Source organism: Halyomorpha halys, unplaced genomic scaffold (genome assembly GCF_000696795.3).
Source record: "Halyomorpha halys isolate HHAL.00 unplaced genomic scaffold, Hhal_1.1 Scaffold1873.1, whole genome shotgun sequence".
NCBI lineage: Eukaryota > Metazoa > Arthropoda > Insecta > Hemiptera > Pentatomidae > Halyomorpha > Halyomorpha halys.
The window spans coordinates 99,334-123,664 of record NW_027114691.1 but is presented as its reverse complement, the minus strand read 5'-3'; the positions used below and the strand labels follow the sequence as shown (position 1 = coordinate 123,664).

The window sequence follows — 24,331 nt, the reverse complement described above, 5'->3', positions numbered from 1 at the left end:
TTTAACACGCTTTAACATAGATCATGAATACCCCTATTATTTGTTTCTAATCCCAACAAAATATATTGTAAACACATTCTTAGGAATTAGATTACCTGACATCGAAATTATAAAAATTTCAGCTATCCATTTTTCGGTGATTACAATTACTTCCTTATAGATCTGGAAGTTAAAAATGCCCTTTACACTGCACTTTTATTTGAAAACATAAATGTTATTGCTAAAAAAATTAACTCTTTTTTTACGCCAGTTCGAATAAAAATATTTATTTTAATTACAATTTTAATGAATACAATTAATGACAGCATTTGTTTCTTAATATCTTATTCAATGTCGAGTTAATCAATTCATGAAATCGATGAATGCAAAAATATTTTTTGTTGGTGTGTGAATAATAGTTTTATAGAGATAAAAATTTTACTAATACGAAATTTTATTTAATAAAGTTACATTTTATTTATTTGTTTTAACTTTTGAAAAAATATTGGGGAAAAGAAAATTACTTTTTCAATAAATTATTATCAAAATATTCGATAATTTATTATCACTTTTAAGAGTTAGGCCACTTCCGTATAATATGGTTATCGAAGTCACAAGTTGAGTGGAATCGTAGGTTAACCCTTCATTGCTACAACAAAATATGAAAACTATGTGAATAAAATACTTGTTTCCCACGTAATCCATCGATAGAAACCATTGACTTCTAAAAATTATTTTCAACATCCATTAGATTATTAAAAATGAAAACGGATATCAACTTCCTTCTCCTAGATTGAATGTACTCAAAGTTATGTGTACTTATTTCTCCGACAATGAAACTACAATAACGCGAATTAATTTTTTTTTCTTGTTTTTTTTTGAAGTAGGAAATAATTCCAACAATCCCAAAGTAGGTACTGAGCTAAAATAACGGCAATAAATCTCAGTGTATATATGTTAATGTACAAAGGAAAAATGTTTACTGTCATGATCTAAACTATTTTCATAAAATTGACTCCAGTATACCGCGACAGTATCGAAAGTGAAATATGACAATATCATTTAGTATAATATTAATTGTACTATACGGTATTTAGTTATATTTCCCATTAAAATATTTGAATCATATAATGCTAAAAAGCAAAGTCGTTTAATTAGGAAAATAGAAGGCAGTCCAAAATCCTCAGTGAAGGGAAAATTCAAGAATCTACCACTGGCGGGGAGCGTGGAAACTTTTTCTTTCTCACCCTTTCTTATAAGACAACTTGTTAAGGATTTCCAGGTAACTTTTTCCAGGATGACACAACCTTTTAACTCAAGCAGTTTCTCTTTGGCAACTGTAATACTGCATATAATTCAAATTGAAAGTACACAGAATAATTCAATCATGAATCGTTGTAATACAAATAAAGTGGAAATGAAATATCATTAGGATGTTAAGGACATGAAATCATGACCATCTATCTCTTAATGACTATTATTTCAAGTAAAATTGAAAATGTAGAATTTAATTAATAATAGTGGCGTTAAAACAAAACTTTATAGGTATTTATAACGTTTAGAGATAATTCAGTTCGGCTGATTTAATTTATAACACTGAAAAATGCAAAAGAGACGTTTTTTTGTTCTTTGTCTGAGAACGAAAAATATGTGATTCTGGTAATATTTTTTTAGACTATGATGGTTAATTCCCTTATCTTCATAATTTTTGTGACCTTGCTGCTCAAGAAGATGATTATCAATTTAAAAAAAAATAATGTTTTTTCTGACCACCTAGAAAGAAAATAATAACAAACAATTAAATATATACAGATGAAAAATGTATTTACATATATTGGCAAACTAAGTTTGATTTTATTTAAGTTTTTTTATTATGTTGTTTTACTTCAGAGGTGCTAATAGTTTCACAATCCTGATATTTTTCATCATTGTTTGATTTTGAAAAAATAATGTTCCCATTTGTTATATCTTTATCTTGTTTTCCCGCCAATATTGTTATGAGTAGGGGGGAAAGGAAGGTTCCAAGTTGTGCTATGTGCTGTATGCAATTCTCTTGTTGTCGGCTAATGTTATAATGTTGTGTTCTAGTTTTAAGTGTAATCAAATATGTATAATAACGCGTGTGTTATTTACAAAATCCGGGCATTCCAATATAATACCATTTCAACTCATCTTTCAAAATTGCATCATTTACTCATTCTCAACCCAAACATTGCAATTTAATTCTCCATGGAGAAAAGTTTTTCAAGGAAATTAATTGTAAACAATATGGTTGAATAATCTACAGTTTATACACCGTTTATCATCAGCGGTTGATATTTTTTTTACTAAGTCATTTTCTTTACGGACGGTAAATAATAATCACCTAATATAACTTTGAAATGCACGAATTTAAAATTTATAATCATTCTCACAATATATTAATTAATTCGAAGTTCATTACAATAATTAACTTTATAATGCTACTTCCCTTCTTCAGAATTTCAATATTTATACATTAATATATCTTTCTCATTCAATATATTTTTTATTTTCCATAATTTATTCCTTTATTCATGTCCAATGTATCCTGTTTAACTATGTACATAAGATTAACACACATGATGCTAAATTATAGTTGATAATGTCAGTGATCACATCCATACAATCGTCTATGCATGACTAACTGAATAAAACATAAATAAAACAGTTTAAACTTCACTCGGAAAAAAAACTTTCCCAGTATCGTTTGACTAAACTAATGCAAATAGCCCCTTCGATATTACTTATTTATTTCCCTTCTGCGTTGATTCTGATTCAAGCTTTAAAAATTAAGTACTATCGATAACTTGTCTTCAAATTTTAAATGAAATTTACCTTTTTTTTATCGGATTTTATCGATTTATATTATCCCCTCTTCCTTCTAACGGTTTCCATATTTAAATTATACATTTTTATATATATATGATCTGTGTTTGTGTCTGCGTGTATGCATATACGATGTAATTATTTTTTTATGAATAAAATGTTTTTTCCCTCTTATTGTTTTACTTTGGATTATATTGCTTCATTTTTCCTATATATTTTTTAATAACTGTTAGTATAACCTACTACACCCAATGAGGTGATTTGTTGAAGGTCACAATCAATCGCTAAGTTTTTCCCCTAATTAGGTGCATTCTTTTTATAGAGGCTGAGTGTGTCCTCAAGAGGCTCTCGAACCTTCAGGGTTTACTCACAGTTACAGGAACAGAATTAATAATTATCTGCCACAACGGGATTCGAAACCGGGTCTGGGAGTTATTAATACAATATCATACTCAATAAGCTAATCCTTCCCAGCTAACTACATGTATACTTATTTTATTTTTTATTTATTTACTTTAATAAATAATATGCCCAGGCATAATCTTTTTTGTGTTGTACAATTTTTTTCTCATCCATCATGCAGTTTTCTATTTTATTCTAAATATAAACCAATTCTTGCAATAACTAGCTCTAGTTTAGTGTATGCTGAGTTTCAGTTTATTAAAAATAATTACCTCAACGAGACTAAAACTTGAATAATAATTATCGAATAAACAATTCATATTGTTGGTTAATAAAATTGAGTAAACCATTTATCATTTATTACAATCCATGTAATAATAGCTACTCGTAATTACATTAATTAATTTAAGTCTGTGTTAAAACATGTGATATGAGACCAAGGTTTTGATAGATAGATTAAAATCATATAATTAAAAATTTTAAAAGTAAGATTAAGATAATATTCATATGACAGAATATATATTCCAAACATAGTTAATAAATCACCACTTGATAAAAACGCTGATACGTAAAATAATATAAATTATTATTATACTTTTATCATCATGGGAAACCGGTATAATATGTTGGTCAAGTCTAAAAAATGAAAAAAGTTTGTACCAAGGCTGCAGCGACACCCAACGATGAGGGAAAACTCCCGGAAAATGAAAGAAAAATAAATCAAAGCACTTCAATTGCCTAGGGCCCTGCCTTCCAACCCTCAAACTGAATTTTAAACGAATGAACACCTCGGCTAAGATATACAGCCTATGAATATCAATTATCCCAACCCTTTTTAATAATTGGCCGGCACCCTCTTTGGCTGGCAGCAATCAACCCTTCCGCTGTTTGATGAGTACCAAATCCGTTTTCGAATAATTAACTAAGAATATAAATACATAAATTTTCGTCAACTTTTTCGGAGCTAATGGCAATTATAGAAGACCGTTATTATTTAAAATATTTAATAATTGTTTATGTAAAATAAAATCAGCCGTTTTTAGATAAACCTACGTAACAAATAGATGTATGTTATAAAATACAATTATTAAATAGAACTAAAATAACCATAATTCTGTATGAAATCACGAAAATGCAGGGGTGATTTTAGTAAGTAAAGTAAATTGACACTACCAATATTCCACATTAATATGAACATCACCCACTAACTAAAAAATATCTGCTTACTTCAGAAATTTATGAAACTATATTATTTCACTGCAATAAACCTTTAAAAACTCAACAAAGACACCTGATAGCATTAAAAGAGGCAGGATGAGAAATCGGTCCTGACAATTCTTGCTCAAGGAGAAGTATGGGCAATTTGGTAGTTCTTATACTCTTATACCTCATATCGTTTTTATATTGATACTTTACATCATCTTCAGCATGAACAATTTTTGAATTATAGTAGTGTTATGGTTGGAAAACAAAACAAAACAGTTAAAAATTAATATTCATTATTAATTTTCTTGTAATAGTAGGACGTTTGACAAAATATATAATTATATACAGACTTTGTTAATTTTACATTTCAATAGTAAAGTAGTTGGAACACAAATTAATTTTTTTAATTATGATCTAAATGATTTATAACAATGACAATCTTTAGACGTGATTGTGTCCTAAACAAATCGTAAACGGACTTACGGACGTTTTTTCATATTTTGAGATCCTTAATTTATATTTTCAGTATAACTTGCCCCTAGCTTCTATAACCCTTTTAGACAAAATTTTATTCACTAAAAAATGTTTGGGGAATATAACAAAAATGGATAGGATATATTTATTTGAAATGTGTTTAATTGTTAAAAAAAAAAAATGCTTCCTAATATAAAATAAAAAAATTAATAAGTCTTACAACAGAATGCGAAGAACCGTAGATGAGAGAAATTTCAAGTATAAAGCAGGAACCAAGAGAGTGGAATGCAATTAGGAGTTGGGAAAACCATTTATATCAGTTAGGATTCCGGGTTCCGATCGGAGATCTATGAGGTGTCTCCTAATGCAGTTACACAACTTATAAATGACGATGGTCATTTGTCTCAGTTAGAACACAAGCTATCGAAAAGTCATTCGATAAAACTTGCACTCCGTTCTTCTCAAACGAATTCCGAATTTCTAATATCTTCAACAAACATCATTCGATGAAAAATACTCAATAATCATGTTTTTCATGAATTCAATACTCATAAAGAAAGGGTAATATAAAACTATTGGTAAAGAATCTAAGGCTTCTATTTTTATGGTGACTTTAAGAACTTCAGAAACTCTTAAAAAGCACAAACAAACAAAATGCATCAGGAATAGAAATAACTAACACATTAAAATAATCAGATAAATTATCTATATATATATTATAGTATTATTATTATAGTTTCGTTTTTTTCTTTTGCTCTACAAACCGCTAGTTAACTAACGAACATCGAAGATCTTTGGTAGTGCGATGCGGTCTTCTTACAAATATTTATTATTTATTACTCACTAGAATGCTGGCTGCCTGGAGTGAATAACAAAACCTCATGTAGTTACAAACGATGATTTTCATGACGCAGCGACGTCACCAATACTGGCTCCATAACTGGTTCCACAAAATCACTCAGGTTCAAGGACCGTTAAATAAGTTTAAGAAATAAAACGTTCCTTTTGGAAGATTTTTTCTTTTGGAAGTAGTTCAAATGACTACATAAAGTTAATTTTCAATAAGCAAACAAAATCACTTGTAACTTACAAATCAATTACTTATTTTCTAAAACACCGAAATAAATAAGGATTTTTTTTTCCAAATTTAGTTTTTACTTGGCCGCATTAGATGATCTCCTTCAGAAATATCTGGCAACCCAAAGTTTAGTATTATGAAGAATTGATTTAAAACGAAGTATTTTATCACAAAGGAGTGGGCCAAGATTGCAGTATAGAATAAGATATATTGTATATATATACTTTATTTTTGACTGCCGTCAAAAAAGCCCTGATGAAGCCCTGCAACGTTGGCTCAATAAAATAGTATAATTCTACTATTTGAGTTTTTTTTTACCGCACCCGGACCATATTCCATTCATCTAAGATATAAAATAATGTGAATAATTTATCTTAGTTTCCACTACTTTATATTTTATTCTAGATTGTGACCCAGACCATCACCTTGAAATACCTTATGGCCAAATGTCAATATATAACAATTATAGTGTCATTTATTGCATGGTTTCAATTAATGTTATTCTAATTCTGAGAATTGTGGTTAAAATCCTCAAGAAATTGACCAGGAATGTATGTTAGCTAGTTCGTTATTCTAAAATGTGTATCTTAAATCAGATTTTCTTTTGGACAACAAAGAGGGGTAATGGAATTTGGAAGTAAAAGTTTCTTTTCAAAGTATAAAATTAAATCAAAAAGTGTAAATAAAAAATTGACAAAATATTATTTAGAATATAATATATAAAAATTATAGAAAATATACTTGAAAAAATTGATACATTTATATTTAAAATTTAAAACAACACACTTGAATTAATTGAAATAATAATCAAAGCTTGAAAAAAGTATGGGTTACTATGAAAGATTTAAAAGTTACCAAAAATAAACTAAAATCATAAATTTTTCAAATATTTATTTTAATTGATAGCTTTGACTGATGAAGTAATAACATTAATAACTAAGCACTTCATAAAATGCTGCAGGTCTTCAGCAAAGCGAAGATACAGTTCAGCCTTGGAGGAGCAGTTTTCAGCAGGCGAGCAGTATCTTACACCTATATGCCTGACAAGGCCCTAGAAAATGCTCGAAACGTCACAATTCACCTCCATCATCATATAGCAAAATATGTAAAAATCCAACTTTACTTTGCTTCACGTTGGATTATGATCAGTGAAGTAATATTTGAATCAGGTAATTAATCTACTCAATAATTTTGGAATCCAACATTAAAATAATTTTAATATAGAAAATTGAATTATTAAAATTAACCAATAAACTATTTAAAGGAATTTTAATTTATTAATTAGTTATCAAATAAGTTGTCTTGAAAACTTTTAAGTTTTATTAAAAAATAACACTATGAAAAGTAGTTTTTTCTTAAATATATCTTTTCAAGAACATTAATTAACATTTAGTAATATTTATCTGCTTAAATAAGTACACTAGGTTGAAATGTTTATCTTGATCTAATAATATATAAAACAGTGATTTAAAGCCTTTAACTTTTGAAGTTTCAATAGTTAAATTGCTAATTATTGTTTATTATTATATACATGTTAAAATCAATTATCATAATCTTAACAACACCATTCTTTTTCTATAACTACGCCATTAAATTTAATTAATAGAAATAAAGTTCAAGTTTTTAAATAAATACTTTTAACATGATAAAATTTTACAGAACCAGTCGACTCAAATGTGACAGAAGAAATTGAAGCAAGTTTAGCACAAGAGGAAATTATATTCAAATCTGGAGGAAGCCATAACATGATATTTGATAGCTATGAAACAAGTAATCAAACAATTATTTAATTAATTCAAATAAAAATTAATAGAAAAACTTATTGAAATATGTAGAATTGTTACTAAGATTTGTTCTAAAGACAATTTTCATTATGGGTAAATTAAAATTACATAAATTTAAAAGTAGGAGTATGACTATTTATGTATTATGTACATAAACCAACAACTTTTGCTCTAAGAGAAACTCTGAAACCTTTTTAAAATATTCAACAGAAAAAATGTTAGTTTTGTAATTCCAAGTAAAAGTTCCAGCACTATTGAGATACTTCAGTTAGATAACATACTAGACTCAAAATAGCGGCATAAGCATAATTAGTGGAAATTATCTTGACCATTATTTTTGATCGATAACATAATTTTTTGTTGGAGTCTTTAGAAACTGGTCAATAATGCACAGCAGCTGAAAATATGGTCTCTTTTTCATATCATATTTAACTCAAAGTAATCTGGAAAATCTTTAACATTGATTTTACTTTAGTTATCTTCCTTTGTATGCTAGTTATCTTGAGCAATCAAAGCCTAACGACCATCTTCACCGTGTTCATGTAGAGAATAAGAAAAAGAAATATAGATAGTATAATAAAATTGTACTTTCCAGTGATGTGGTTTTCATCATTTACTTAAAAGTAAGAATACCAATCATTTGACATCTGTGGCTTTTTATGTTCTGTTTCAAGTCTGAAAAAAATATACTCAGTCCTCTGAGTACAACTAAATAAAGAGTATCAGCCCAGCCATGCAATAATAAATTAAGACTGTAAGGAATTATGTACTGCCATATTTCACACTAGCACAACTATCGTAATGGTGTAACCGATTTGATATGGTATATTTCCTCGATAGCATATCAAGTCATAGACCAATTTAATTTTTATAAAAAATTGTGGACTTCACCCTAATTAACATTATTTATATGAGGATTAAACAGTCAAATAGTAAACATTGATGATAACTATATTAATGCATTACTTAATCATTTATGGGTTATACAGTTTCTTTACATTCTGAATTACATGAAGCTTCATTAAGGATTATTTTTAATTCTTAATGAAATTATTTTTGTTTTTTTATATGCATGCATGTTTCTTATATATAAATATAGTTACTGTTTCAAACTTGATAAACTATGTTATATAATCTATAATACTAAAACATAACCTAGAATACTTAACATATAATTTAAATATATGTAACTTTTATTTATTTATATATATATTTTTTTTTGTAGAGCTACAAACTTCAGTTGCAGCCCCAAATGAAGACAATGAGTATGTTGAGGTCATCATAGGTGTTTTAACAGCCGTAATGTTGTTATTGATTGGAGTTTTTGTGATTATACTTGTATTAAGTCGTAGACAGAAACACCAAGGTTCCCCGACAACTATATTGAGAAATCCTTTCGGCGTCACAATTAACATGAAGGTATCTATTTCTACTTAATCCATCATAGCTTCTTTGTTTTAAAATAAATATAATAAAATAAAATTAATAAAAATAAATATACAAGACTAGGAAAAAAAGAAATTCAAAATTTTAAAATATTTACAAACTTTAGAGTAGAGTTTATCGAACTTTAGCAGCAAAAATGCATTAGTGATACAAAAAATTTGATTGCATTATTTAAAAAATAAATTATATAAAAAAGTAAATTGAATGATCAATGAGTTAACACAATCGGAATTATAATTGGAAAAGCATGTTTATAACAACAGAATTTTTTGATACAGAGATTGATTATTTCTAGGTTCATAATTTTATTAAAATACCTTTATGCTAACCACCACTAAACAGATCAATTCTGATTTTGACACAGGATTTGCTGATGAACCTTTCCCCTCTTAATACAAGCATGGTTCACGTCAGTTCCCAACCTACACCTGCCAGCCAAGATCCCTCATCAGATCAGTCTTCAATGTGCTTTGAAGCTACACAGCACTATCACACACCACTAGTAAGCCCATACTATTCCTCTGCGCCTGCCTACACCAGTGTAAGAACTGAGTCACCTATCCATACCAATGGGCAAGGTATTTACCATCACATTCTTCTTTGGATACATATGTTTCATTATACAATTGGATTAAATAAAATTAAAAAAAAAAAAAACACTTTTGGACTGTTTTATCACCTTTATGTTTCACCAAAATTAAAAGTAAAATATTCCTACTACATCTAAAAAAAATCAAATATAAAATTTTAAAAATAGTGCTATTCAGTCAAAAAATATAAATAATAATTTTTTTTTTTTTTAACAGGAGAAGAATTGGTTCAAAATGAAGGAATTGTAAAAGAAAGTGATGAAGATACGCAGACCCAAACAAAAAGTATGACAACTTCAAGAAGTTTAGGGAGAGGTGCAGCAAGTCCTTATGCAGTTACAGGACCAGGGTCACCTGTGCGAAAAAGATATCATACTGCTCCACGTGAGAAGCATAGGGTAAGCTTCAGGATTTTTTTAATGTATCGATTTAAAGAAATTGAAGATAAATACTTTTTAATGAGAACCTTGGTATGAATTATAAAATCACAAAACTTATCTTTAATTTAAATTGAATAACATAAAACTTAATTTATTTTATTTTCTTGTTATATCATTTTATTTTTTAAAGTTAACTCCTTTTTTTTTTTTCATTATATCACTCTATTTGAGAAAACATGTAACCTTAGTGAATCACTTTCACAAAAAAACTGAAAATTTGAGATATTCCATAAATAAAAAATTTTAAAACAAATTACTCAACATATTTTGTTCCTTAACAACAGTAAATTGACTTCCAGTGTTTGACCACTGAGAAACAAAACACCACATATACAACTTATAAAGACACACAACTTATTTTTTTGTACATTCTTCATTTAACTTTCATGAAAAATATATTGTAAGTACAATTTGTCATATGTAAATCAGAGAGATGAAATCAACTATAGCATCAATTAGTATTCAGTTCTTTAAGATGAAAGGTCATATATTTTACATTAATTGTATTGATATCAAATAAAAAATAACTGTTGGAAAAATATATACACTATTATTATTACAAATTAAGGTTCAAATAATGAACAAAAATGATCATAACAAAAATACAAAATACTGAATTGTACCAATTCAAAAATCAAGAGCTATGTCATAGCAATGTTTAGTAGAAATTTCATTAAAGTTTAAATAATTTGTTTAGGGTAACATAAGTTATTATTAACCTCTTATATATATATTATTAATAGTGAGGTGTTTTAAATTTTTAGTTTATAGTTTATATATTTTTAAATTAAACATGTTTATAACAGGTTAGCAAGTATACTTTTAATATAGACAAAGATTATATTAATCATATATAAAAATTACAAACCAAAAAGAGGTATAAACTTCTTAATAAAAATGGAAAAATCTTTTATACAAATTTATAAACAAACTTTAATATTGTTACATAAACTATCAATGAATCAGTACTAATGGATACTTTTTTTTTAAAATTATTCACGATTTCAGTCTTACCAGATTTAAAAAAAAAGATAATTTACTGGAAACATGTTTTTCATAGATGGCACCTCCTGCCGTTTCATGGAATATCGCACCTAGTATGGGTCAACCATACAAATGCAGAGAAGGAGAACTTGTTCCCATTCCACGATACTGCCTTAGAGTTACTCAGCACTTAGGAACTTGTCATGTTGGAGAGGTAATTATTCCTTAAATACTTTTATTAGAAATGTAAAAAAATTAATATTATTACGGAGATAATTTTGAGTCCAAGCTTAGTAAAAACTATACTAAATTAATTTGTTAATTTATTGTCCTAGAAAAAAATGAATAATATATTATATTAGAAAATAATACTATAAAAATATTAATTAATTTGAACTATATTGTGACTTAACTATATTTAAGAAAGAAACAATAACAGTTAAAATTTTCAAATAGGACTTGTAAAGGTAAGACCCTGATGAAGTTTTATAATTTGTTTGGTGTATTATGAGTTTGGTTAGTATGGGGTAAATCCAACGTTTCGAAATTTAACCCATACTCATATTGTATCTTTATATTTGTTAATTTTATCAATTACGATTGTGAAATTTTGTCATTTATATATATTTAGTTTAAACAATTTTTACAACCACATTACTTAAATTAATGTCCTTCACTAGTGGTGCATTCATTCATCTCTGCACCACTATTTCACAACACTTTGAAGGATCTTAACAACACTTTGAAGGATTTTCTAAATCTTGTACCAAAATATTTTTTCATGGAAGTATGAGCAAACCATGAAGAAGACTTAACATCTAGATAGTTACAAATCAACTTTTTCGAGACTGAAGTGGTTTTTATTTTAGAAATTTTCTGAATTTCATGTACTTTGAACTATTGGTGCTCTAAAATGTCTAATAATTAAATAAAGAGTTAATGTATAGAATTAAAACTTTCTTTCATAACAAAAATTTATCTTTCAAAATAACAAGTAGCTAAGATCTTATTGAATTGTAGCATATAATGAACCTAGGGCCCAACATAACTTTTCAATGTATTTACTCATATTAAGTTTTGCAGCAATACTCATAAAAACTAGTCGGTTTTCTTAATTAATTTTAAAAATAAATATGATTCAGCAGGACAGAAATAGACATATATTTTCAATATAATTTCATCTAAAATTTTGATACTTAAGAGAACATTAATTTTTTTTCTAACCAAAACAACTTAATAGCGAATCAATTGTTGTTGATTACAAAATATTCTTACAGTCATTATCTTATAGGTCTTAATGTGTGAAATGGATGGGGAAGAAGTTGGAAAAGGAAGAGTCCTTGTGAAAAGTATGAGAGGTGAATGTGTACGAGAGGCGAAGTTATTATCAAGTTTGAATGACCAAAATGTCGTTAGGACATTGGGTGTCTGTACTTCAGAGCAGCCACCCTGGGTTGTAACTGAATTCCCAGCAGAGTTGGGTGACCTTCACCATTTGCTAGTCAACAATGACTCAATAAAGTAAGTACACAATCAATAAACAATAACTTTATCATTAAATCTAAAATCTTATTGTTATTTAACACCTAATACAGTAAAACACAAATTATTCCATTAAAAGATAATTTTTAAAATAAATAGTTTAATAAACATGAATAAAATAATTAAATTTCAGGTACAGCTGTTTGATGTTTATGGCTATACAAATTGCTTCAGGAATGAAATACTTGGAATCAAAAAATTTGGTTCATAAAGATATTGCAGCCAGGTAAGAAACTAGATAAATATGAAGTGTCTACATTAATATATACAATTTAGTCCTATAGCTACAATAATAAAAATAAAATAATACAAAACTCACTCACAACCCTGGGCATTTGCGAAGTCCGCTAGCCAATCGGTGGCACTCACAAAAAAATAGGTGTGGGAGTGACGAACCCACCTTATGAATAAACCATGAGGACTTAGACCTCCATGGTCTGTTGCCCATATAATAATAATAATAATAATAGGTACAATGATAATACATTCTTATCTGATTATAATATGAGTTATTTGCCCAAAAAATGGAAGAATGTTTGTCCCTACATTTTAATTGAAAGATAGTTGCAAAATAATAACAAAAAAAACTTGTATCTCTAATATAATGAGTAATGAGCATAAAATTAACTATTGAACAAGGTCTCTTGTTAACGTTTTTATGAGTAAAATTTTAGTTTAATGGTACAAATTCCAGTCTCTTGGCATATCCCTGGTATTAGATTTCATACTTAAACTGACCACAGCAGCCAACAAGATTGAATTGCTGGGTTTATTCTATAATAGAAGCTTCATAACTATGTCAAGGCATGGTTATCACAAAAATTTGAGGTTGCACCCATTTTGAAGAAAGTTATGCTCACGATTTTAAGAGTCTACAAAATTTTAGCCCAGTCCTCAAAACGAAACACTTTCGAATTTCCCCTTAATTAAAGGGATACTAGAGGGAAATTATTGCTGATTCACATAGCAAAACTGATTCCAATATGCAATTTCCATCTCATTTGCCTTCCAGTCCAGATGTTTTGAAGAGGAACCTTCATAAACAATGGTGGTTTTATTTATTTATTGTTTTTTTATTTAATGTTTATTTTGTATATTTAAACAAACATTCCAACAAATGAACAAAAGTTTAATGTCGAAAATTGTTTTTTTTTTTGCAAAAATAATATTATGTATGTAATAGGAAAAATATATATAATTAACACTTCTATCTATCTATCTACAGTGTTTTTGTTTTAATTTACAGTCCTCTGGCATGATTTTCATAATTACAAGTTGGTACATTTTTAAATGAGTTCCTTTAGTCAGCCTTAAACTGAAAAGGTAGCAGTAAAAATGCCAAATTTATCAGCAATTCCAACATTTTAAAATTAATATTCTGTTTGAAGTCCCAATCTCCTTTAAATATTATTTTTGAAACACCAAGGGGCTATTTAACCACAGGGTACTAGAACTAGAATTAGAGACAAGTTGAATGAAATACAATTCAAGCACAAAGTAATATACAATAGATTTTTTTAGTAATAGTTTCTTTGAGGGTAATGGAGAGGGAAGTGCACATGAGGTAATCAAGGCAGGAGAGCAAAATGTGTAATGTGCTAGTGTTTGCTCATCACCAAATAGATTGTCATCAATTACTGACTATTTGATTTTTTTGGTCAAAAGAATCGGTCCCTCACCCCTTAAAAATTATCAGAAAACAATATCTTGACCTGTATTGTTAATGATCACACTTCAGAAATGTTCTAAGGCATGCATAATAGTAAAAACTAGAAATTTACAAAAAAACTCTTAGACAACATGTACTCAAAATTTTCCTATTTGGGGAGAATGACCCAGGCATACTATACTCTTTAGCAGATTCTCATTATTATCTTTGCTTTTTTCAGGAATTGCTTGGTTGCAAGAGGCTACACAGTGAAAATTGCAGATGTTGCAATATGTAATCCAGATTATGAGAACGATTACAGTGCTATAGGTGGTCGACCACCAGCGCCTATAAGATGGATGCCTTGGGAGAGCATTCTTTTGGTAATATAAATCATCTTTAACATCACTGATTAGTTTAATATAGTGTTATTAAATTAATTCACTAATTATAATATCTGTGATATTGAAATATAAGTAATTAAAGAATCTTTTTCAATTACTTTATCACTAAAATGAAAAATTATTTTAGAACACTGTAATGAATAGAATTATAATCAGGGTGATTAAAAAATTAAGGGAGTCCATTGTAGATAAGTGCCTTAATCACTGTGTTTGTAATATAAAGTTCACTATATCAAACCCTGACTCCTTCTTTCCTCTACAGTTGGTCACGGCTCAATATCAAGCTAAAATTTCTTTAACAAGGGGTATTATTAGTTAAAACATTAAATTCAAAAATGTTCTGTACCTATTTTTTAGTCAAAATATAAGAGCCAATTGTTCATCCACACTTTTATCTTCGAATGCTAGAATTTTCTTCTTTTTTAATAACCTCGGGTTTTTAAAAATCCTCCTTCATGCTTGTATACATAACATTCTTTCTTTAAAAATGTTTCATCCTTAACAAGTTTCATCTTTCAGTACCATTCCACTTTCTTTATTTCTGCAAAAAATACAACTGTTCCATTGCAGTTTAAATTTTCTTTTGCCAGATAAACATAAATTTTCAATTTTTGACAACCAGTCCCAAACTATGTCAGTATTTATTAACCCTCTCTCCTCACACATAAATTTGTTTTGAGCTTTTGATTTCTCCAACAAACTTATAGATGCCCTAAAAATTGCTTGTATTAACTTTGGTTGACTTTCAACACCTTTTCTCTCAAGGTCCACTAATTGGTATGTTAGCGGTCCTTGCACGAGTAGTTTTATAAGAATGGTTTTACCTACTAAGCAGATTTACAGCAAAGCTAAATGTCTCCTCTTTATATCTGTAACAAGTAGATTAAGCTAGATTACTTCCTGATATGGAGTATTCAATTCGCCTGCAGAGACAGATTCAATTTTTGATTGATAACAGTTCGATTTCACTCATTTTGAATTTATCCAAAATTTTTATTGCATAAGGATCCCTGAGTAGTCACAAATCTTTTAAACCCTAATTATGCATGAGTAACTTCTTGAAGTAGTTCATGATTTTTTCATCAGAAAAAAAAAAATCTTACCATCCATGCACACTCTAATATAAATCGGCTGTGCTGCATTGGAATGAAAGTAAGCATAAGAATCAGTTTTTTATAACACAAACCTTACATGTCATAAAATGTGGTCAATTTTTTTATTCCAGTTTCTGCCAGCCTCCTTAAGGCCATAGATAGCCTTTTGTAGCACCTACACTTGGTATGGTAATGCAAATCCTTTGAATAGAAAAATGTATATTTCTTCTGCTAGGTCTCTATAAAGGGTTCCCATATCAAGTGATTCACATAAAGACCTTTTTGGGCTGTTAATGGAACTACTCTATAAACACTTCATTACTAATGAACATGTTTAATCAAAATTTAGTTCTTTTATCTGATTTCAACCCTTTACTGAAAGACAATCATTAAATGTTTCACACTATTTTCTGACTGCATATTGAATTTTAAGTATCTATTTAGTTGTTAATACCCGAGGGATATTCAGCTCTTCAAATGATTCATACTTGAATTGAGAAGCAAATTGTTTCTCCGTCACTTTTGGCTGGTCTTTTTTATACACACTTTTAAGGGCCTATGTCAAATCCACAGTTTCAGAAAAAATAAATCCTTCCTCCACATTATATGTAACATGCAGCCCATTTGTTAAGCTTTAGTGTCTTTGATGATCACTGAATATCCTCTTCTTATCTGACTTGAGAAGTATCTTCATAAAACTATAAACAGTCCTTTATCAATACTCTGTTAAAATTTTTCCAATTCATTGACAGGTGGCTGACCAGAATTATCTAAATTTTTTTATAGTGTTATTATAAGCTCCATATATTGTTACATTATCAAGTAAGCAAATGCCATGTTTAGATTTTACATGTAGATCATTTTATTAATCACTCTTTGAAAGGCTTTGATGTTAAGGCCTAATGGGATTCTAATAAACTACTACAGATGCCAGTTAGCCTCAAACACTGTCGGGGTTTTTCGTTAACTCCTCTCATAGTTAATTAACGATAGGCATTAGTTAAGTTAATAATGTGGAAGATGGGATAAAGAGGAACATTTTGAATAATGATGTTGAAATCCACTTTTAACATAATATTGTATATTTATATGTAATATACAGTAAAAATGTTAATTATTAGCTCTAAGATTTTCATTTGCCTTATTTATTATTTAAATAGTATGGCTTTCATTATGTAGAACCTTGTCATTATCATATTATTTAATATAATTTAGGACCGACACACATGTGCTAGTAGTGTATGGTCTTTTGCTGTTACTTTGTGGGAAATAATGAGCAGATGTACACAAAGACCATTCGAGACTCTGACGAATGATGAAGTAGTTCAAAATGCTGAGCAGATGTACTATGGAGGAGAATTGCCGGTGAGTTCATAGAGATTAGCCCATTTATTTCATACTTAAGAACATTTCATTTATTGCTATTGGTTAAATGCAGTTTAATTCCAGAGACTCTTCCAGTAAAAGATCATTAAGTTTATTTATTGAATATAAAAGTTTATTGTATATGTTTAAGAGGTCAAATATCATTTTTAACAAACACAAATTAAGGATTGAAAGTATTTTTACAACTCTTTTAAAACAAATAAAATAAAAAATTTGCTATTATTTGAAGGGAGTAATTTCAGCTATACAACCCAAAGTAAAACTTGGCTACTTTGTTAACTTTTCTATATATTTCTCAATCTATTGCTCTCTATCTCTCACCATACTTAGAAGAGAGATGCCACATTGAAACCTACTGCCTTTTTTTAAAGTGAGACATAAGACTAGTATTTCATAATTATGACATTGTTTCTTTTTCTCAAATAGTTTATTTGATAGGTTGTCGTTAGCTTACCTAAAGAATTTAACCACCCAAATCTTTGTCAGGCGCCAAGTAGTACTTTAGCTTCTCAAGCACCTTCATCAATGTGTATTAAATGCCAATGGTGGTGACACCAAATGTTAAAAAAACCTTTACCATCAATTTAATATTAAAATAATAAAGTATACAAATAATTTTGACTCATGTTGTTGATTATTTAGAATAATTACTTATACTCCAATTTATTAATTTATATTATCAAAAGTATATTTTCTTATTAAGTTTGATATTTTTACTGAATCGTTTTATTTACCAAAGTTATTCCAACAAATAATACAATTTTTTTATTTTAAGAATACTTTTGACCTTGTCTGTATGTACAAAAATAAACAAATGTTTCTTGTACATCTACTTTCTACTTTGATTAAATGAATAAAAAAAAAAAATCAATCTTTTTTATTTATTTTACAGATTCTGCTTCCAAAGCCACCAATATGCCCAAATGATGTTTTTGAAATCATGGTAAAATGTTGGACACGTGATCAAAATCTAAGGCCAACATTCAGGGAAATTTATATGTTTTTAAAGAAAAAGCATATGGGTGACACATTAAGCTCACAAACAAAGAAAGTAGATCTTTAATATAAGACAGGATGAAACCAACATAAAATTATTTTATTTAAATCACTTAATCACTTCATCAGTATTAAATGCAAGGTTGAATAGCATTCAGTTGTGTAGCTAACTTTAATCTATAAGTACTCACAATAATAAATAAGGCTTTTATAAATAAGCATCAAATTCCTATTTGTATAAAGTGTAAAATCTCTTGTATGTAAAAGAAAGAAATAGTTTGATAAGTCATGTTTATAGAATGTTTCTAACTGTAAAACAATTTATTATACTATGCAAAAATATGTGCATTGCCTTATTCTTTAAAAATATTCTAGGTACCAAATAAAATCTATGAAACACAGAAGTAAAAAAAAATGATCAAATTTTTTAAATTTCCACTCGACTATTGCACAGTAGTCCCTTTCTGAACTTACTGAGTGATTTGACTAAATTGTGTATATTTTAGATATTATAGAATGTTTTTAATGGTTGAGATGTAATATATAATATGTAAATAGTCCAGAAGATCTTATGGTTGTCTAAACTTCTATAAGAATTGCTTGATTGTGATAGAGATTGTATGAAGACTGTTTTTGACCTATGCTTTTTAAATTTTCATTTTATTCAAAGGTTATTTCCGATTATTTCAGCTTCTATCAAGTGTACATAAATATTTATTTATTTTCATAGGATTGTAGTGAAAACATTATCACTCATGTGTTACAAATCAGTATGGTGCATAAATGGTAAGTTAATTTGCACCAAATAATTAAATTGTAACATAATGTATTATAAATTAACTGCATGTTAGTTTTTTTAGAACATTGTTTAAGAAAATAACATGGAACAGTAATTAAAGGGGAATTAATGTTAAATTATTATTAAGTTTTAATACAAATTTTTATTGAAACCAATGATTAAAATATGAATATTGCATATTTTTTTAATTATCTTTTTTTTATTCAATAGTGTCAGATGTGGCCAGAAATTAAAGTACAGGAAAATTTAATCATTACAACAGTTTCAATTGAATATTTGTATTCAAATATTGAATCACACATAAATTAGATACTTTTTTTTAAGATGAATAAAAAATAAAATTTCGACAAATGGAGCCACTCGCAACTAGGGAGTCAATTTCCTTGTAATTAAATTTCAGATTTTTAGTACCTACATAAATATTAACCAATTCATTAGCTTAAAAATTATTTTCATTTCTTTAGTTAATCCTAGATAACAAACCGGTTCTTAAAACATATTTAGCAACCTATTTGTTATTTCTACCATAGTCCATATGACCAATAGTCCAATAAATGTAATGGATCGAATCTACCGAAAAAGAAAATAAGTGTTCCATGATGTTATGATGAAAATTAAAGTTTAATAGTTCTAAAAATGTTTGGACATTTGAAACAGCTATTACTTGTAATATAGCTAGACTATAAATATCCTTTATATTATAATACAATTATAAATTGTATCTCAAAAAAAGTTTTCATTTATTACATTTTAATATGGTGCAAAACAAGCCTACCTTCACTGGTCAATTAAGGATGTGAGGAAGAAAAAATTTAAAAAAAGAAGCACCCTAAAGAGAATCATAATTAATTATAAATTTGTATTGTATTGTAATTATAACCAATTGTATTGGTTTTTATCTAAATAATTTCTTATTTTACTAACGATAATTACAAAGTTTGTATACAGCAACTGCTCAAAATTTCTTCTACCCTCTCTTCTACTCTACTTCTCTTGAGACATCGCCTGCTTTCCTTATTTCCTTATTATTCCCCTTCTTCTCCTCATTTAAAATTATCATTAATGAAATAAGAAAAATAATTAACTGTATTAATTTAGATCAAAACTAAGATAGTTTATAATTACATACACTCTTTTTTTCTTTTTTAATTTTGCTTCCTCGCATCATTAATTGGTCAAGAAAGGTATGCTTGTTTTGCGCCATATTAAAGTTAATAAATAAAGAAGCTTTTTTTTTTTTTTTTAGATCCAGGATAATTACAACTTATCCATTGAAGAGTAATGGCATTCATCAAATGTCTATAAATTTTAAGAAATATTAAACTTTAATTTTCAACATATCGTCATGGAATACTTAGTATCTTTTTTGGCAGTTCCAATCCATTACATTTACTGAAAATTTTCTCATCATTAATTTGGTATCTCTTAACTATTTTTAAGTGAGATTTAAAGTAGATTTATTTGAGTTTTTCTGAGAAAAACCACGGATATCAGCTAAAACACAAACTTTTCATCCCATGCCGTTGAGAATTGGATAATGGGTCATATGAACTTTTTGTTCCCTTTAGGGTATGAGTATTCTGCTCCCACAAAATGAACATTCATTTATGGGACACCTTGTATATTATTTTTATTATTATTTATTTTATTTTTTTTTAGTGAGAGAGAGAACAGGTACCTACTTAAATTAAAACATAAATTTCTTTAGATCCTTTACTCTCACTAACTTTATTCTTCTCCATCATTTCAGCCTTTAGCCATTATCAAGGAGACCCTTAAAATTTATTTATTCAAGTTTTAACATTTTATCAATTGCAGCATATTATACCCAAGTTGATCCATGAACATTTATAGTCTTATTTCATTCAATTTAACTTAATTTAAAAATTGGCTTATTCATTATTGTAATCTTTACGAATCAAATTAATCTAACTAGTCTAGAATTAAAACAAAATTAAAACTTCAATAAATCAATTTTAAGGGTCTCCTTTGGAAATGTTGGAGAAGAATAAAGAGAAGAAAGGGATCAAAAGAAATTTATTTTAAGTTAGAAATTAAAATATAAAAGTTTTCATGACATTTATAAACCACCCTACTGTTTGTCAAAATGATGAAGGGTTGTTATCTAAGGTTAACCTTGATATGAAAAATATTTTTAAAAACAATAAAATTAAATCTTCCTCCTCCTGGTGTAAGAAATGTTCATACTCTGACAAAGTGGTATACCCTAATAATATTTTTGAATGGGTATTTGACTGTTAATTGTAAGAGATGTATATTATGTTAAAATAAATCATTAAATCACTCAATAATCTATGCATAGTTGCAGCTTGTTAAGTATAATAATATAGAAATATCCTTTGATTGAAATACTTATTTGTTGTTAATAATTACAAACACAGATTTTTAAAAAGAAATTTCAGTTACATGTATGTCAACAAGTTCCAACTTTATTAAGGTAATTTCAAATCCAGGGTAAATTATTCTTTGAATATTCTTGTCTATAAGTAAAATTCTTTAAGTGACAAGTGCAACTATTACTTATATTAATACCTTATTAGAACCCTAATCAAGTTTACAGTCTTTCACCTACAAAAAAAAAATTCATTTGACTATCTGTTATAACTTTATTTTCATTGCAACATGATTCCCAATTAAATTATTCCATTGTTCTGTTTTTCTTTACACAATAGTTTTCAGACAACTGAACTTTTTCCACATCAAATGGCTGGTTTTAGTTGTTAAAACAGTATATTACATTCGAAATGAAGTTCAAATTAAGCCAGAAATCCTGTGGCTAGACAATAGACTCTGGATAAATATATAAAAATTATATTTATTATTCCTTTTCTTATTTTAAAAATCATTTTTATTTACTTTTCAAGAATATATATTCAAAAAAATTATTTACAAAGTTTTTATTCGTGAATTGGTACATATATAAATTTAATTTGAGAATAAATTTTGTAAAATTTCAGAATATATGTAAATTTAATGTACCGTATAAAGTTCTAAAAATATCAAATATTCAAATTAAGATGAATGAGATATAAACAAAAATTAATCATTATGTAATGAATAAAAAATATTTTGAATAACAGGAATAATAAAAAAAGATTATTATCCATACTAGTTGTGAGAATATTTTTTTTTTAAATGCCAAAGTTTGTTAGCCACTAATATTATAACTAAAACAGTTTTATTTTCCAATGGAATAATTTAGCTGTAATATCTTTTAAGTTATAAATATATCTTTGTGAGAATTAATCTTGTATTTACTTTTGATCCTGCTGTGATAACAATGTAGATTAACCTTGAAGTTTTAATAGGATTAATTAAATTAAAATAATTTTAGTAGTTAAATTTTGTAAAAATAATCTGAGAGAAAGTAAAATATAACCTCAGTGTGAAGCGCCTAGTCTTAGATAGCCTAAATAAATTTTCATAGTCAGCCTACTTGGTTCTTTCATATTTATTACACCCACTTAGATGAGCTTTCATGGTAATGCATTATTTTTGCGTAAGGGACAATTCTAATAACTTCATGGGACCTAACATTAGAATATATTTATATTGTTGACATATTATAAATGTATATAATTCCAGGGAAGCTGGTGTTACTTGAAATAATTACATTGTAAATTGAATATAAGTATTATTTTTTAAGCTTCATCACACCGGATTTTTTGCTTATCAACATAATACTGTTATTTATACTCTGTAAGTATTATTCATATACTAGTTAAATCACAGATTTTGTAACAAAAACAAGATGCACTACAAAAAAAAAAAAAACTTTAAACAAAAGTAAGTAAGCTAACAGAAACAAAAAGTGGTGTAAGCTATTTAGTCATACTGTCACACAACTTAATGTCTTGAAATTGTAATACCCTTGCTTAAATTAGTTGTAAGGAAATATTCTCATGTTTTGTGAAAAATAGACAACCATTTTGGATGAAATCCATACAAGTTTCATACAGTTCTGGTTGATAGTAAGAGCTGCAAATTTAATTTAATGTTGGAAAGCATGCTCTATAATTGATCAATCCTGGTTGTGGATATTAAATGAATTGGATTGAAATGGAAGGTGTATTATTACAGAACAAAATGCAGTTTTGAGGTTTTTCTTTTTTTCATATTATACTTTAACACTAATCATTGGTGAATACACATCATTTAAAAGAAGAAAACATTATTTGGAACAAACATTTTAATTAGTTTCAATAATTCGAAGTTAGAAATACATATTCAAATTTTATTTATCACATTCAAAATTATATAATGATTTCAATCATTACTTTTTCCTTCCTACTACCCTTCATAAATGAAAACTTTTCATGCAATAGATTTAATAAATCATCAACAGACAAACTTATAATTTAAATTTTTAAAAAATAAATAGAACTGCAAATATTATAATTTTAATTAATTATAATATAATAATTTTGTTTTTGATGTTGAAATTATTCACAGTTGAGATTGTAGTGTGTTCATAACATCAATTTGTTAAAAAATAACAATATGTTTAATGCTTTTTGGTCGCTAAGTAGAAGCTTCTATTTAGCTGACCATGTTGAGGTGCTTCCAATCTAGAAAATATCCTGTGTATGTATGTAATGTGTATTGTAATTAGTGACATATGTTTTGCAATAAATTTAAATGTCAGTGCACAGATTAAATTATTGAGCTACTCCCCTCTTTTTAGTTCAGTATTACTTTTTTTAGCAATGTTTATAAAATTTAAATTTTCCACATTTTCATATGTAATTATAATCACTGTAATTTTCAGATTAATACTATCTGAAAAGGCTATCTATTGCCATAATTTTTGAAAATGATGGGGTAGAGGATGAAATCAGTCCAGTGAAATGAAAATTAAAAATCTGTATCACTAAACCCATGAAGGGTTAGGGGTTCAGTACTTTTTTTTAAACAGTACTTTTTTTTAAACAGTACTTTGTAAGGAAATACTTTTTTTTTAACAACGGTTATATGAGGAGATGATTGGTTTAAACCAATTAACAACATATTAAGATCATGCTCAACATCCAAGACTTTTCCCCAATTATGGGTACCCACAGGGCTCTCAAACCCACAGGGTTGACTCACAGATACAGTAACAGAATAAAAAAAGTATATGTGTGTGTATATATAATTATATACATATATATAATTGTTTCCTTCATGTAAGGAACTAAATATATTTAAGAAACAATTTTTTGGAAAACCTTT

The 24,331-nt window shown here is 27.6% G+C and overlaps 1 protein-coding gene across 1 annotated transcript in view; it reads left to right on the top strand.

Moving 5' to 3' along the window:
- The window catches only part of LOC106690794 (discoidin domain-containing receptor 2), a gene marked incomplete at its 5' end in the record, with an annotated part of 139,213 nt that extends 118,029 nt beyond the window's left edge, over window positions 1–21,184 (top strand). Inside the window, 11 exon segments of the mRNA XM_014436361.2 lie at window positions 6,948–7,155; window positions 7,646–7,756; window positions 8,996–9,189; window positions 9,581–9,794; window positions 10,023–10,204; window positions 11,307–11,444; window positions 12,522–12,751; window positions 12,906–12,998; window positions 14,662–14,803; window positions 17,134–17,283; window positions 18,197–21,184. Of these exon segments, the coding sequence (XP_014291847.1) occupies window positions 6,948–7,155; window positions 7,646–7,756; window positions 8,996–9,189; window positions 9,581–9,794; window positions 10,023–10,204; window positions 11,307–11,444; window positions 12,522–12,751; window positions 12,906–12,998; window positions 14,662–14,803; window positions 17,134–17,283; window positions 18,197–18,367 (1,833 nt within the window).
- Window positions 21,185–24,331: the final 3,147 nt, after the last annotated feature.